General features: G+C 44.6%; 1 protein-coding gene across 1 annotated transcript; it reads right to left on the bottom strand.

Moving 5' to 3' along the window:
- Window positions 1–815: 815 nt before the first annotated feature.
- pnp4b (purine nucleoside phosphorylase 4b) lies at window positions 816–11,563 on the bottom strand. Its single transcript, XM_073465645.1, has 7 exons — window positions 11,483–11,563; window positions 7,692–7,864; window positions 7,458–7,561; window positions 6,823–6,998; window positions 3,245–3,435; window positions 1,625–1,704; window positions 816–1,249 (listed from the first exon to the last, which is right to left on the bottom strand). The coding sequence occupies exons 1-7, from the start codon at window positions 11,503–11,505 to the stop codon at window positions 1,109–1,111; spliced, it is 888 nt and encodes a 295-aa protein (XP_073321746.1). The 5' UTR covers window positions 11,506–11,563; the 3' UTR covers window positions 816–1,108.
- Window positions 11,564–16,004: the final 4,441 nt, after the last annotated feature.

Genomic DNA, 16,004 nt, shown 5'->3' with positions numbered 1-16,004 from the left:
TAAAAAGAACATGGCGCCGCCTGCTGGACCGGATGTCAGAAGAGTGGACTCACGATCAGAGGGAAATGTAATGACGTAATGATGTCAATCAATCGATAAATACATTTTATATATACTCTATATGTAACCGACATTATGGTTTAAAAAAGCTCTTTGTACTGTAACTTTCGGAGGTACTTCTTACGTTTTCTGAACAGGTGAAACATCACACACCTGAGGAACAATCACACCTGTGAAACAATCACACCTGTGGCGGGGGAATGGGCCGTTTGATGGATGGCACTAGTGTACCTGCCACCTGTCCAAACTGCCCACCTGTGCTGCTGACTGGTGTATCAGAGATTGATGTCCCCCAGGTCCTGCGCTCTATCATGAGTGAGTGATGCAGTGAACCAGAAGCAGATCATATTCTCACGTGTCAGTGAGGAGACTGTATCAGAAGTTGTTCCTGCCACGGCCCCGTGGTTTCTCTCTATAATCACCAGCTCCTTGTCCTTGGGCCGCGTCGCACATTATGTGACTTCCTGCGTGCAACCACTCATTAAAAGATCCGACTGGGATCCATCAGAATGCAACAACTACAGACTATTTACAAACTGACCGTTTACTGCAGAACTCCCCGAGTCCATCCTGCTCCCTGCAGCACTGAGACAAACAACATTTATGAAAAATGCAGTCTGTCTGTCTGCTGATGATGATGATGATGGTGAAGATGATGATGATGATGATGATGATGATGGTGAAGATGATGATGATGATGATGATGATGATGGTGATGATGCCATCAGATGTTTACAATAAAACTCACAAACAAATTATTTCTTTATGTTTTATTCGTCAGTTTGTTCTGATGCTTCACCACAGTCAACATCACCCATTAAAGAACAGCTTCAACCAGCTGAAACACACCAGCATCATTAAACCACAGTCACTGACAGAGTTACTGACAGAGTCACTGATCCACTGACAGTCATACAGTTACTGATAGAGTCACTGACAGTCACAGAGTTACTGACTCTCCATTTAATAACAGAACAGATGACACAGAGAGAAAATGTATAGACAGCAGACAGTCTTGACTGTTGATGTGTCAGTTGATGATGACGTGTCAGTGGGTATTGATGCTCTGCTGCTGGCAGCGAGAGATCAGTTTGGTGACCAGTTTCTGAAGAACTTCTGCTCTCATCTTACTGATCTGCAGAACCTCCTCATGGTTCACCTTCTCCTCCCGACTGTAGTCCAGAGACACCTGCAGCACCACAAAGGCATGTCAGCCTTGTCACATAGTAACATCACAGCAGCATCACAACAGCATCACAGCAACATCACAGCAGCATCACAACAGCATCACAGCAACATCACAGCAGCATCACAACAACATCAAAACAACATCACAGCAGCATCACAACAACATCAAAACAACATCACAGCAGCATCACAGCAACATCAAAACAACATCACAGCAGCATCACAGCAACATCACAGCAGCATCACAGCAACATCACAGCAGCATCACAGCAGCATCACAACAACATCAAAACAACATCACAGCAGCATCACAACAACATCAAAACAACATCACAGCAGTCAAACTCGCTCTGTGCTGCTGATTTTGATAACTGACCTTGTTAGTGATGAGGGACAGACCAAGAACTCTGAGTCCACAGTGCTTTGCCACCGTCACTTCAGGAACTGTGCTCATACCTGAGGAGGAGGAAGAGGAGGAGGAGGAGCAGGAGGAAGAGGAGGAGGAGCAGGAGGAGGAAGAGGAGCAGGAGGAGGAGGAGGAGCAGGAGGAGTATGACATTCTTCCTCAGTAAGTTTTAAAAACCTCCTTCATTATAATCACCTGCTGATCACATCAGTTATAGAGCCTGGTTCAGGTGTGAACTGGTATTTAAATGTAAACACACAGGAGACTTGAGTCACATGACCTCGTTAATTATCTTGATTATGATTAGCAGTTTGTTGAACAGCAGGGTTCCACTTTGTCTTATTAATATTCAATCAGCAGACATATTTAATGAGGAACTGCTGATGCTCTCATTCACTGCTCGTTCACTAAACATCTTCAAGGACCTCTTGGTAACCTTTAGAACAAGGGGCCCCCCAGAACCTCTAAAACGAGGGACCCTAGAACCACTAGAATAAGGGACCCCAAACCTCTAGAACAAGGGACCCTAGAACCTCTAAAACAAGGGACCCTACAACCTCTAGAACAAGGGACCCCAAACCTCTAGAACAAGGGACCCTAGAACCGCTACAATAAGGGACCCTAGAACCTCTAGAACAAGGGACCCTAGAACCGCTACAATAAGGGACCCTAGAACCTCTAGAACAAGGGACCCTAGAACCTCTACAACATGGGACCCTAGAACCTCTAGAACAAGGGACCCCAAACCTCTAGAACAACCGACCCTAGATCCTTTAGAACAAGGTACCCTAGATCCTCTAGAACAACCGACCCTAGATCCTCTACAATAAGGGACCCTAGACCCTCTAAAACAAGGGACCCCAAACCTCTAGAACAAGGGACGCTAGAACCTTCAGAATAAGGGACCCTAGAACCTCTAGCACAAGGGACCATAGAACCTCTAAAACAAGGGATCCTAAAACCTCTAGAATAAGGGACCCCAGAACCTCTAGAACAAGGGACGCTAGAACCTTTAGAATAAGGGACCCTAGAACCTCTAGCACAAGGGACCCCAGAACCTCTAGAATAAGGGACCCTAGAACCTCTAAAACAAGGGATCCTAGAACCTCTAGAATAAGGGACCCCAGAACCTCTAGAACAAGGGACCCTAGAACCTTTAGAATAAGGGACCTTAGAACCCCTAGAACAAGGCACCCTAGAACCTTTAGAATAAGTGACCCTAGAACCTCTACAACAAGGGACCCCAAACCTCTGGAACAAGGGACCCTAGAACCTTGGAAGCTCCTCAAGAACCAGTTGAAACCTTTGCACTAATCAGAGACCCTTAATCAAGAACCCTTTATCTCTCCAAGGAACCCACGAACTTCCTCTAAAATACTCTAATACTTACTCTACTGTAACTATTACTCTAATACTCCCTGTTGGAATCTGATCTCTGGTCCATCGTCACACTGACGGGCAATCACTGCTCTACCTGCTCAGTCATTAACACCTGTCTATCATTAATAAGCTCCACAGGAAGGTTCCCCTTAAAAGACCAATGACTGAAGACAGGTTGTCCTCCTGTCTGTTTGCATCCCCTCATCTTACCCACAGAGTCGCAGCCCAGGATCAGCAGCATTCTGGCCTCAGCGATGGTTTCAAAGTTGGGTCCGCTCACCATGCAGTAAACTCCCTCTCTGATGAAGTCACTGCAGCCGAGCTCAGACCCCACTTCCAATGCCAGCCGCCGCAGATCCTTACTGTACGCATCAGACATACAGGGGAACCTGATCCCGAAACTACAGACAGACAGGTGGAGAGAGACAGACAGGTCTTACTGTACGCATCAGACATACAGGGGAACCTGATCCCGAAACTACAGACAGACAGACAGACAGACAGACAGACAGACAGGTGGAGAGAGACAGACTGTCTTTTTCTCCACCTGTCTGTCTGCGTCCTCCTGTCTCTCTGCCTGTCTGTGTGTCTGTGTGTCCAGCTGTCTCCCTGTTTGTCTGTCTGTCTTTCTGTCTCTTTGCCTGTCTGTCTCTCTGCCTGTCCTCCTGTCTCTTTGCCTGTCTGTCTGTCTGTCTGCCTGCCTGTCCGTGTGTCCTCCTGTCCCTCTGCCTGCCTGTGTCTTCCTGTCTCTCTGTCTGTCTGTCCTCCTGTCTCTTTACCTGTCTGTGTGTCGTCCTGTCTCTCTCTCTCTCTACCCGTTTCTCTCTTTGCCTGCCTGTCTGTGTCCTCCTGTGTCTCTGTATGTCTGTATGTTCTCCTGTCTCTCTCCCTGTCTGTCTGTCTGTCTGTCTTCCTGTCTCTTTGCTCGTCTGTCTCTCTGCCTGTCCTCCTATCTCTTTGTCTGTCTCTCTGTCTGTCTGTCTGTCTCTCTGCCTGTCCTCCTATCTCTTTGCCTGTCTGTCTGTCCTCCTGCCTATCTATGTCCTCCTGTCTCTCTGTCTGTCTGTCTGTCCACCTGTCCTCCTGCCTGTCTGTGTCCTCCTGTCTCTCTGTCTGTCTGTGTCCTCCTGCTTTTCTGCCTGTCTGTCTGTCTGTCTGTCTGTCTGTCTGTCTGTCTGTGTGTCCTCCTGTCTCTCTGTCTGCCTGTGTCCTCCTGTCTCTCTACCTGTCCGTGTGTCCTCCTGTCTCTCTGTCTGCCTGTGTCCTCCTGTCTCTCTACCTGTCCGTGTGTCCTCCTGTCTCCCTGTCTCTTTGCCTGTCTTTCTGCCTGTCTGTGTCCTCCTGTCTTTCTGCCTGTCTGTGTCCTCCTGTCTCTCTTTCTGTCTGTCCTTCTGTCTCTCTACCTGTCTGTGTGTCGTCCTGTCTCTCTCTCTACCCATTTCTCTCTGTGCCTGCCTGTTTGTGTCCTCCTGTCTCTCTGTCTGTCTGTGTGTTCTCCTGTCTCTCTGTCTGTCTGTCTGTGTCCAGCTTTCTCCCTGTCTGTCTGTCTGTCTTTCTGTCTCTTTGCCTGTCTGTCTCTCTGCCTGTCCTCCTGTCTCTTTGCCTGTCTGTCTGTCTGTCTGTCTGCCTGTCCATGTGTCCTCCTGTATGGGGATAGAATCCTGCATCTCTGCCCCCTCGAGCAAGATTGTAGCCTGCCAGGAGAAAAACAGCTCGAGCGTGCGCAGAGTCCGCTCGCAATACTTTCCGCTGCTCAGGCGAGTGATTTTTTTTAGTGGGCAGTTTTTGTCAGCAAGGGGGCGGGCCTGGGGGGCGGGCCTGGGGGGCATGCCAATCACCATTGTATCCCTGAATATAATTGGTTGAGCGAATTCGCCAAGTGGACAGCAAGGTACGGCAACACCACTTGGACAAACGGGACAAACCACACAGCCCTGAATGCCTGAATGACGTGTATTGTGATTTGGTGTCTTGACTTGAATGTTTGCAAAATGTAACACAGAGCAATGAACTTCAATATGTTTGTCTGAGTCTTTTCTTTCCTCCATCGTTGACATTAATCTGATAAAACGCTGATAATTTTTTGTAACTTGGATCCTGTTGCACACAGACTGTACATTTTTTATTTTGGTAAAACTGTTTGTTCATATTCTAGATCTACTTCTTTCTCCCTGAAAATTATAAACATAATATTAAAAAACTATAAAAAAAAGAAAAAAAAAAGATAGAAAGCCTATAGTTAATAATAGGCGTCAGCACATAGGCCTATGTCCAGATGCAGATGTGTGTCAATATAGTAGGCTATTTCTCCAGCTGCTAGCCTATATTTGAGACAGGCTATATATATCTATATCTATATGAGAGAGGCTTTTATTTAATTCTGAACAAATCTTATGCTCAGCAAAGATGGAAAAATACAATATAATCAACTCATTCTTACTGTTTAAAAGAGTAATAGAGGGAAAGAGCTGGATCTGGAGCACACATTCATTTTAAGTTAACTAGTGATTAAACTTCTAAATAAATGTGTTGCTCCGGCCACAGACAGCAGCCATACAGGCTCCAGCTCTTTCCTTGGGTCAGTCCGAGCTCTCAATGGTCAGGCTCCAACAACACTGTCTGGACGTGCTGGGTTCGGATCGAAAACATTAATAACCTCGGGTCAGGTCGAACCATGGGCTTCTTCTTCTTTCTTTTTTTCTTTTTTTTTTGCCGCAGTCCTTATGCACAACTCCACTACTTCCTGAACTTAAGCCAGCTCCTTTATTTCCTGTCTTACATTATTGGACAAACCGATTAATCCAGGTGTGTCTGACTTCAGTAGTACAATGGTCAGACACACCACTTGGCGAATTCGCTCAACCAATTATATTCAGGGATACAATGGTGATTGGCATGCCCCCCAGGCCCGCCCCCCAGGCCGCCCCCTTGCTGACAAAAACCGCCCACTAAAAAAAATCACTCGCGCGAGCAGGGTAAAGTATTGCGAGCGGACTCTGCGCACGCTCGAGCTGTTTTTCTCCTGGCAGGCTACAATCTTGCTCGAGGGGGCAGAGGTGCAGGATACAAAATAGCCTGTGAGTGCTTTGAAAGCGCTCGAAAAAAAAAATGTGCGCGCGGATGTTTGATTTGCGCGTGCGCGGTTTATGTCAGTATTCTATCCCCATACTCCTGTCTCTCTGTCTGTCTGCCTGTGTCCTCCTGTCTCTCTGCCTGTCTGTGTCCTTCTGTCTATCTGTGTCCTCCTGTCTCTCTGCCCTCCTGTCTCTCTGTCTGTCTGCCTGTGTCCTCCTGTCTCTCTGCCTGTCTGTGTCCTTCTGTCTATCTGTGTCCTCCTGTCTCTCTGTCTGCCTGTGTCCTCCTGTCTCTCTGCCTGTCTGTGTCCTCCTGTCTCTCTGTCTGTCTGCCTGTGTCCTCCTGTCTCTCTGCCTGTCTGTGTCCTTCTGTCTCTCTGTCTATCTGTGTCCTCCTGTCTCTCTGCCCTCCTGTCTCTCTGTCTGCCTGTGTCCTCCTGTCTCTCTGCCTGTCTGTGTCCTCCTGTCTCTCTGTCTGCCTGTGTCCTCCTGTCTCTCTGTCTGTCTGCCTGTGTCCTCCTGTCTCTCTGCCTGTCTGTGTCCTCCTGTCTCTCTGTCTGCCTGTGTCCTCCTGTCTCTCTGCCTGTCTGTGTGTCCTCCTGTCTCTCTGTCTGCCTGTGTCCTCCTGTCTCTCTGCCTGTCTGTGTCCTCCTGTCTCTCTGTCTGCCTGTGTCCTCCTGTCTCTCTGCCTGTCTGTGTGTCCTCCATTCTCACCGCTCGTCGTTGGGTCCACACAGCGGATGCTGTCCAGCGAATCCCGGCAGGTTGATGTGGTCTTTGATGACCATGATGTCTCCGACCTTAAAGTCTGGACAGATTCCTCCAGACGCGTTTGTCACCAGCACAGACTCCACCCCCATCAGCTTAAAGATCCTCACAGGTAACGTCACCTGAGACAGACGGACAGGTGAGCAGACAGACAGGTGGGCAGACAGACAGACAGACAGTTGAGCAGACAGACAGGCAGACAGACAGAGAAACAGGTGGGCAGACCGACAGACAGACATACAGACAGACAGTTGAGCAGACAGACAGGCAGACAGACAAACAGGTGGGCAGACAGACAGACAGGTGGGCAGACCGACAGACAGACAGACAAACAGGTGGGCAGACAGACAGGCAGACAGACAGGCAGACAGACAGACAAACAGGTGGGCAGACCGACAGACAGACAGGCAGACAGACAGACAAACAGGTGGGCAGACAGACAGGCAGACAGACAGACACATATACTGAATGACATCACAAAATATAATTTCTTTTCAGCTCAATGAAGTGAAGTCATGTTCATCATGATGTCATGATGTCATCATGATGACATCATGATGACATCACTGTTAGGGACTCACTTGACAGAGGGAGTAACCTTCGTACAGGTGGAAGTGACCCTGCATGAAGACACAGGAAGTGTCCTCGATTGTCCCAAACACCAGACAGCCTTCATGACCCGCCACTGAGAGACAGATAGGCAGACGGACAGAAAAAGGAAAGAAAGATGGAAGGTGGACAAAATAAAAGATGAGAAGAAAAGGCACCATCAGAGGCTCTGCCCTCTCAGGCTACGGTGGGTGTGGCCGACTCACCTGTGCTGACGGGGAAGTTGGGGATGTCCTGATACCTGAAGGTCTGTTTGTTCGCAGCTCCGTCTGCCAGAAGACCAAGTCCAGAACCACAGATCACCGCCACTTTCGGACGGTGACTCGTCTGGTTCAACAGCCACTCAGTGGTCAGTTTGTAGTCCTCGAAGGAGCAGCAGCTGGGGGGGGGGGGGGGGAGAGAGAGACTGAGGAAAACGTTGACTGTGTACAGACTCAGCAGCCACAGCCGGGCCTGAGAGAGCGGCCGACACAGACACACATGGCTGCCCAGAGAGGAGCGGCTGTGTCCACACAGACACTTCCTGCTGCACTGACACATACACAGACATCAGAACCAGCTCTACACCAACATCACACACAGAAGCCCAAACTTCAGCAAACTCTCAGACAGAAAACATACAACATCTACTGGGAGAGAAAAGTGCCGCTGCTGCAGATGCAGCAGAACATGTGAAGCTGCCAACACCTGACATGATCTCCTCCTCATGAGCAGCTGCTCCTCACTGGGTCCTTACCTGCACACACACACACACACACACACACACACACACACACACACACACACACACACACACACACACACTTTCCTTTCTTCTTTTTCTTTTTATTTATTAATTATTTTTTTTAATTATTATTAATTATTAATTATCCATGTATTCTTTTTTCTGTAATCCTTTGCTTTGGCAATATTGTAACACACAGTCATGCCAATAAAGCCTGTTGAATTGAAATTGAATTGAATTGAGAGATGACATGGAACAACGTGGAAATATATTGTTAGTAATAGTAGTAATAGCAATAGTAGTAATCAGTACAATGGTAATATCAGTGAAAATAGTACATACCTCCATGGAATTCATATGAAATGATTATTTAGTATTATAAATGTATAGATAGTTGTAGGTGTTTAATATTTGTCTCACTGTACAGGTTCATTTTGATTGTTTTTTAATGCGTTCATTTCATATCAGCTGTTGGAATATTCAGTCTCCACTCCTCAACCTTTGAGCTGAAGAGCGGAAACCCTGAATTCATGAAATCTATCAAAGACGTTGATATAATTGTACTGACAGAAACATGGTGTTAAATTGATTTGCTCACTCACTGTCCTCCAGGATATAATGAAGTCATGGGGCCCTCTATAAAATTAAAAAACATACGCCAGGGCAGAACATCGGGGGGATCTTGGTGTGGTATAAAAGAGATCTTTGCTGTCAGATCTCACCAGTAAAACAGGGAAAATCACACATTTGGTTGAGATTAGATCAAACCCTCGGCATAACTGATAGGATCTATATCTCTGTGTAATTTATATACCCCCAATAGATTCTCCTTATTTTGAAGAAGACATTTTTGACACTCTCCATTCAGAAGTTGCCTCCTTCCAGGCCCAGGGACACGTGCTTCTAACTGGAGATCTGAATGGACGAACAGGAATCGAACCTGATGTCATGGACCCACAGGACAACAACCATGTATTTGGTCAGGCCCCCCTGTTTACCACACCAACCATCATCCGTCGGGACAACCTTGCCTCTGAAATACATCAAAGTGGCAGGGAGACAGTGCATCTCTGTCGGGCCTGAGGCCTGTACATAGTTAATGGCAGGTTCAGAGGGGACTCTTTAGGCAGATTCACATACTCCTCAGCTCTTGGGTCTAGTGTAGTAGACTGTGCAATCACTGACATGGACCCCTCCACTATCAGTGCATTCACTGTCAGACAGCAATCCCCCCTTTCAGACCACAACCAAATAAATGTGTTATACCAAACAAAATGATACCCACATGAAACTTGAAGATATTGAGAATGCCATTAATCAAAATCAATTCTGGGATATGTGGAACAAGCTCAACACAAAGCAACAGACATTACTCATCCAAAATGGAGACACCTGGAGAGCACACTTTGAAAATCTGTACAAAGACACACCAATAAATCAAATCAATTCAGATCAGTGTATTATACAAGAAAAACTCCAAACATTAGAAGAAACAATTAAAGAGAACCAAAACCCGCTTGATTTCCCAATTACTTGGGAAGAATTGACCACACAGACAAAATGTCTCCGGCCGAGGAAAGCTTGTGGTCCAGACAGCATTAAAAACCAAATGCTCAGATGCAGCAGCCCAGAGCTGCAGGGTGCAGTGTGAAAGCTGTTCAATACTGTGTTACAGTCGGGATGTTTCCTGACATCTGGTGCAAAGGGCTCATTTCCCCCATTCATAAGAGTGGGGACACATCAGACCCTGATAACCAGGAACATTTATTTTAACAAGTTCAACTCTGTAATCTCAGAGTTCAAAGAGCTGAACCACCTCTCAACATTAAAATACTCCTGGGAGAAGGAGACAGGGCATACCTGCTGCCCAATATGTGTCACCATGCACACCTGAGACACACACACACACACACACACACACACACACACACACACACACACAGTATATACTGTATATATAATTAATGCAAATCAATCTTGGTGTTGTGTTCATGTTGTTGTTTGTTGTGTTCTGTCCGAGTGTTTGTGTGTGTTTTGATGCTTTGGCAACATTGTTGTAAAACTTTCATGCCAATAAAGCTCCTTTGAATTGAATTGAATTTAAATTTGAGAGAGAGAGAGAGAGAGAGAGAGAGAGAGAGAGAGAGAGAGAGAGAGAGAGAGAGAGAGAGGGACTGTGGTGTGTGATCCACAGAGCGTGCGCACTAGAGACTTTGGACGACTGAGCCGGCTAACTTCCTGTTTAGCGCCTGGCTAACTTCCTGTTTAGCGCCTGGCTAACTTCCTGTTTAGCGCCTGGCTAACTTCCTGTTTAGCACCTGGCTAACTTCCTGTTTAGCGCCCGGCTAACTTGAATAGAGATAAAATAATTTAATGGTGCAGCTCTTCTAGACTTTCTAAATGTTATTAGACTGAATGGATCAAACTCTGACAGTAAACGGGTCATGTGTCAGTAGACGGGTCATGTGTCAGTAGACGGGTCATGTGTCAGTAAACGGGTCATGTGTCAGTAGACGGGTCATGTGTCAGTAGACGGGTCATGTGTGAAGATGAAGATGAAGATGATTGACAGGTCTTCAGCTGTCAGCAGTTTCAGTGTAAAAAAGTTAAAGTTTAGCTTCAAGTTCAGAGGTCAGCTGATAAACTGATCAAAGTCTGACTGACGACGTCTCCACGTTCTTCATGTGACTGAGCTCACAGCTACAGTGTGCACTCTATATACTCTATATACTGTATATATGCTGTATATATACTGTATATATAATACAGTACCGTGTACACTGTGTACACTGTATATATTCTGCCTAACTGTAACATATGTGATCATGTTTTGTACATTAAGAGTATTATGTAGCAAGAAATGAAAAAACTCAAGTAGAATTTTGAAGTATTTGTACTTTAAGTACTGCAGTAAATGTTAGTATCAGTGTCGTCGTGCATCTGAAGTCAAACACTGTTGATTTGATGATCAGTGAAAATGTAAATCCTCGTTAGTGAAGCAGCTCGTTTCTTTCATTAATGTTTAGATGATTTAATATCAAACAAACATGTTGATGAGTCACTTTGATCAAAATATCAACAGTTTGTTTATTGATGAACTTCGAGCTGATTGGCTGAAATTCTCTGGTTTATTCAGACGAGTCAACAGAATCTGATCTGAGGTCAGAAACCATTAATACATTAATACATTGTGTTTGTGTGTGAGCGTGCCTGTGTGTGTGTGTGTGTGTGTGTGTGTGTGTGTGTGTGTGTGTGTGTGTGTGTGGATCTTACCAGGAGCTTCCTTTGGTGTGCATCGTCCGTCTGCAGCAACACGAGGAGAAGAAGAAGACGACGAGGAGCAGGCAGTGAGACAGTGACAGCGTGCTCTGCTCTGATTGGCTGAATCAAACAGTGGAGGTCGTTGACTCCGTGTGTCTGTGACCTTTGACCTCTGCAGTTTGTACAGCTGAGGTCAAAGTTCAGCAGGTGCTTCAACGGCAGACATCAGAAATATGAAGATCAATACTGTGACTGTGTATGATTATTACTGAAGAGTCTCAGCAGATCAGTGAGATCAATATCAGCACCAGTGATTGATCAGCAAATTAATTTTCACATTGTGTTTAATCAGTGGATTTATTGATAAATGAAGTGATCAGAGTGGAACATAAAGAAACATCCTGATGATGAGTGACGGCTGCGACTCAACCACATTAAATATAAATCATATTGAACATCATGAAACTCATTAGTAACGTGTAGAATCACATTCTGTTCGCTTATCGTTAGAACTCGTTAACCTTCATTAAACTAATGACTGTTACCATGACGACTGTGCTGAGAGGTCAAAGGTCAGACAGTTTGTTTGCTTCTGAAGTCCGACTGAGATCCAACAAACACCGACAGACCTTCACTTCCTCAGGCTTCTACAGCCAGACAGAAAACTGAAGCACACGCACGCACACACACACACACACACACACACACGCCGCTAAGGTTAGCTCGTCATCAACAGCAGGTAGAGAGAATAGAGAAACAATATTAGAGAGGAAAGAGGAAACATGACTAAATGGGACAGAGCGTAAACAAAGGATGAAGAGCTGTGTCACCTGATACACCTGCATTCAACACATTTGTTGGTTCTATGTTGGATTTGACGTTATTTACTATTTGAAACATTAGCTAATATATTTCAGATCTGTGAGCTGAACAAACATCCTCTGATGAAATGTTCATATATATTCAGATATAAACAACAAACCAGCTGTTTTTTTTTTGTTTTTTTAATGGTTTTTTATTTTTTTTTATTTTTTTTTTTATTTCTTTATTTAAGTATTCAATTTATACAAAGTGTCAAACACTAACACATAATACAACACGAGAGCTGTTTCACATTCAAAAGGTCAATAAATAGAATAAATAAATACAGCAAGGATCTCATATAAAATAAAATTTAAACAAATAAAATAAATAAATAAATAAATAAATAAATAAATACTATATTGTCATGTCAACACATATATGCATGTACTAATCTCTGTTATCATAAATTTCATTAAATGCCAGGGAGTACGTCAAATATCGTTTCATAGTTGTCTAAAAATGTTGTATTCTTTTTATTTTTAACTAAGGCTAGGGATTTATAAAGTGAATTGAATTCAATTAAAAAATGAGGAAAGGTTGGTTTGGAGGCTGAAAATTTTTGCTTATGAATAAAATATTTACCAAATAAAATGAAAAAATTAACTAAATACTGAAGACACTTGTTCTTCTCATGTTCATAATAACATATAACATCTTTAAGGGAAAAGCAGTATGACATGTTAACATTGGGGAAGATATAAGAACACAAGTCCGACCAAAATTGCATTGTGACATTACATTCAAAAAACAGATGGTTTAAAGTTTCATCAGTTTGCCCACAAAAAACACAAGAGCTGTCCACATCCACGAATTTTGAAATGAAGGAGTTAACAGGATATATTTTGTGAAGAATTTTGAAATGAGTTTCTTTTACTTTGTTATGAATACAGTATTTGTGAGGTAAAAACCATGCTTTTTCCCAGTCTATGTCCTCTAAATGAGAGCACCAATAAAATTTTCCTCGTGGAGAAAACCTCTTTTTATCTTGAAAAACTCTCCTTATATGTTTATTGTTACATTTCTTGTCTTGTATGTTGATACCATTCAAAAGTAAAACAGATTTGCTCTCTGGTCTATTTTCTCCACAGAAAGATAGGTGACTTTTCATTAAACTAAGTAAGCCAGAGGGGACTGCTCTTATCACAGAGTTGTATTCCTTGAAAGGTATAGGAAAATTATGACGCGATAAAAAACTCTCATAGGAGAGGACAAGACCATGTTCATCCAAAACAGACAAAATATTATTTATACTTCTCTCAAACCATTTGGAATAAAAAAGAGACTTATTCCTAATAGTAATACACTCGTTATTCCATAACAAAGTTTTGTGAGGAGAAAAATTGTGATTGAAGCATAGTTTCCCAGAAAGAAGTGATTGCTGATGAAATTTGGACAGCGTGACTGGAAGCTTGTCAGGTGAGTAGTTGCAGGTTAAAACGAAAGCAAGCCCACCAATTTTTCCAAAAATATGATTGGGGATGAAGAACCACAATGAAACCTCAGTCAAGTATTTGGGCATTCATATAACAAAAAATGTAATAGCAAGGCAACACCTGAACTTTTCTGGAAGAATTAAAAAAACTAGAGATATCTTTAACCTTTGGCTTCAGAGAGACTTGACATTATACGGCAGGGTCCTTTTGTCAAAAGCTGAAGGCGTCTCTCATTTTGTTTATCCATCTCTTTCTCTGTTTGTGAATGATGCCACTGCTAAGGAAATTAACAAGCTTTTTCTGGACTTTGTCTGGAGAAATAAAACACACAAGCTTAAAAATGCAGTTCTATCTAACAGCAGAGCCGAAGGTGGCCTTGAAGTGCTTAATTTCATTGATATTATAAATACTTTTAAAATCAATTGGTTAAAAAGATGTTTGACACAACAAACCAGCTGTTAACAGGCAGCAGAATACAGGAAGTGACATCAGCTCTGTTCAACTTTATCTAGAATCAACCCGACACATTGAAATGTTTCACGTCCTGGAACTAGCCACTTCAACGGGTCTTCAACATCAGCCTGCAACTCGGGAGAGTGCCCACCCTCTGGAAGAGATCATGCATCGTTCCAGTTCCAAAGAAGAACCAGCCAAGCGAGCTGAATGACTTCCGACCGGTGGCACTCTCACACATCACATCTGATGAAGACTCTGGAGCGGCTCTTCATCAACCTCCTCAGGCCTCAGGTACAGCACGCTGAGAACAGCCTACAGTTTGCCTACCAAGCAGAGGTCGGTGTGGAGGATGCCATCCTCTACCTCCTACACCGTGCCCACTCGCATCTGGACAAGGGAAGCGGCACAGTCAGGATCCTCTTCCTGGACTTTCGAGTGCCTTCAATATCATCCAGCCCCTTTTACTCCAGGAAAAACTAATCAGAATGCAAGTGGACCCCTGCCTGGTTGCTTGGATTTCCAGCTACCTCACCGACAGACCGCAGTATGTCAGGCTGAAGGACATCACATCTGACACTGGTCAGCAGCATAGGAGCTCCGCAGGGGACTGTGCTGTCCCCCCTCCTCTTTACTCTGTACACAGCGGACTTCTGCTACAACTCTGAAACGTGTTACATCCAGAAGTTCGCAGATGACACGGCCATCATGGGGTGTATCAGAGACGATGAAGAGGAGGAATACAGGAGCCTGGTGAGGAACTTTGTTGTTTAGTGCAACACAAACAACCTGCAGCTCAACACCTCAAAGACTAAAGAACTGGTAATCGACTTCAGGAGGGACAGACCCAGACCCAGACCAGTTCTGTTAGGAGGTGGAGGTTGTGGTGACCTATAAATATCTTGGGCTGTGGCTGGACAACAAGCTGGACTGGACAAGCAACACAAAGCAGCTGTACAAGAAGGCTCAGAGCAGGATGCACTTCCTGAGGAGGCTACGATCCTTAACATCTGCAGGAAGCTCCTGTGGATGTTCTACCAGTCCGTGGTCGCCAGTGTTCTCTCCTACGCTGTGGTGTGCTGGGGCGGCAGCACATCAAAGGCGGACCTTTCCAGGTTGGAAAAGCTGGTCAGGAGGGCTGGCTCGGTGGTCGGCATGAAGCTGGACCCTCTGTCCAGACATGTCAGACTGAAGGCGTATAAGGTTTTGGGGTTCAAGAATAAATACAGTTTCTCACTAGAATGACGTGAAGCAGCCAAGAAAACCCAACAGGGCCTTAACAGACCAGAGTTTCTGGCCGCAATCTCAGGGGACGAGGTTCTCAGTGAGTCAGGGACAGATCCAGAATGAGTGTGAGGCCTTCACAAAAAGGGCGTCGTCACACCATGATTGGCTGAGAGGGAAACGCCCCAAGCTGCTTCCACTCATCAATCAGGAGTCAGTCTCCCACCTGAGCACAGGTGATCTGAATCACTTGCAGTGAGTCCAGAGGGATTTTGGAAATCAGCCCAAAACTAAGAAAGACGGCAAGTCTCAAACAATGAGACTGCTACAACATATACAATAAATACATTTAAAATAAATACATATACAATAACTAAATACATATAAAATAATAAAATAAATCACTGAACATTTCTGATTGGTCGAGTTCTCGCAGCATTTCATTTCAGCCACCATTTTAAAGATCTGTGGCTCGAACACTCACCTGGTCTGCACACATCTTTACTCCAGCAGAGGTTCAGATAAGACTGAAGTACTCAATAAAAGTAATAAAGTACTTC

Source organism: Pagrus major, chromosome 5, assembly GCF_040436345.1.
Source record: "Pagrus major chromosome 5, Pma_NU_1.0".
Classification (NCBI taxonomy): domain Eukaryota; kingdom Metazoa; phylum Chordata; class Actinopteri; order Spariformes; family Sparidae; genus Pagrus; species Pagrus major.
Note: the sequence above shows the minus strand (reverse complement) of the source record. Positions and strands in the feature narration are given on the sequence as shown.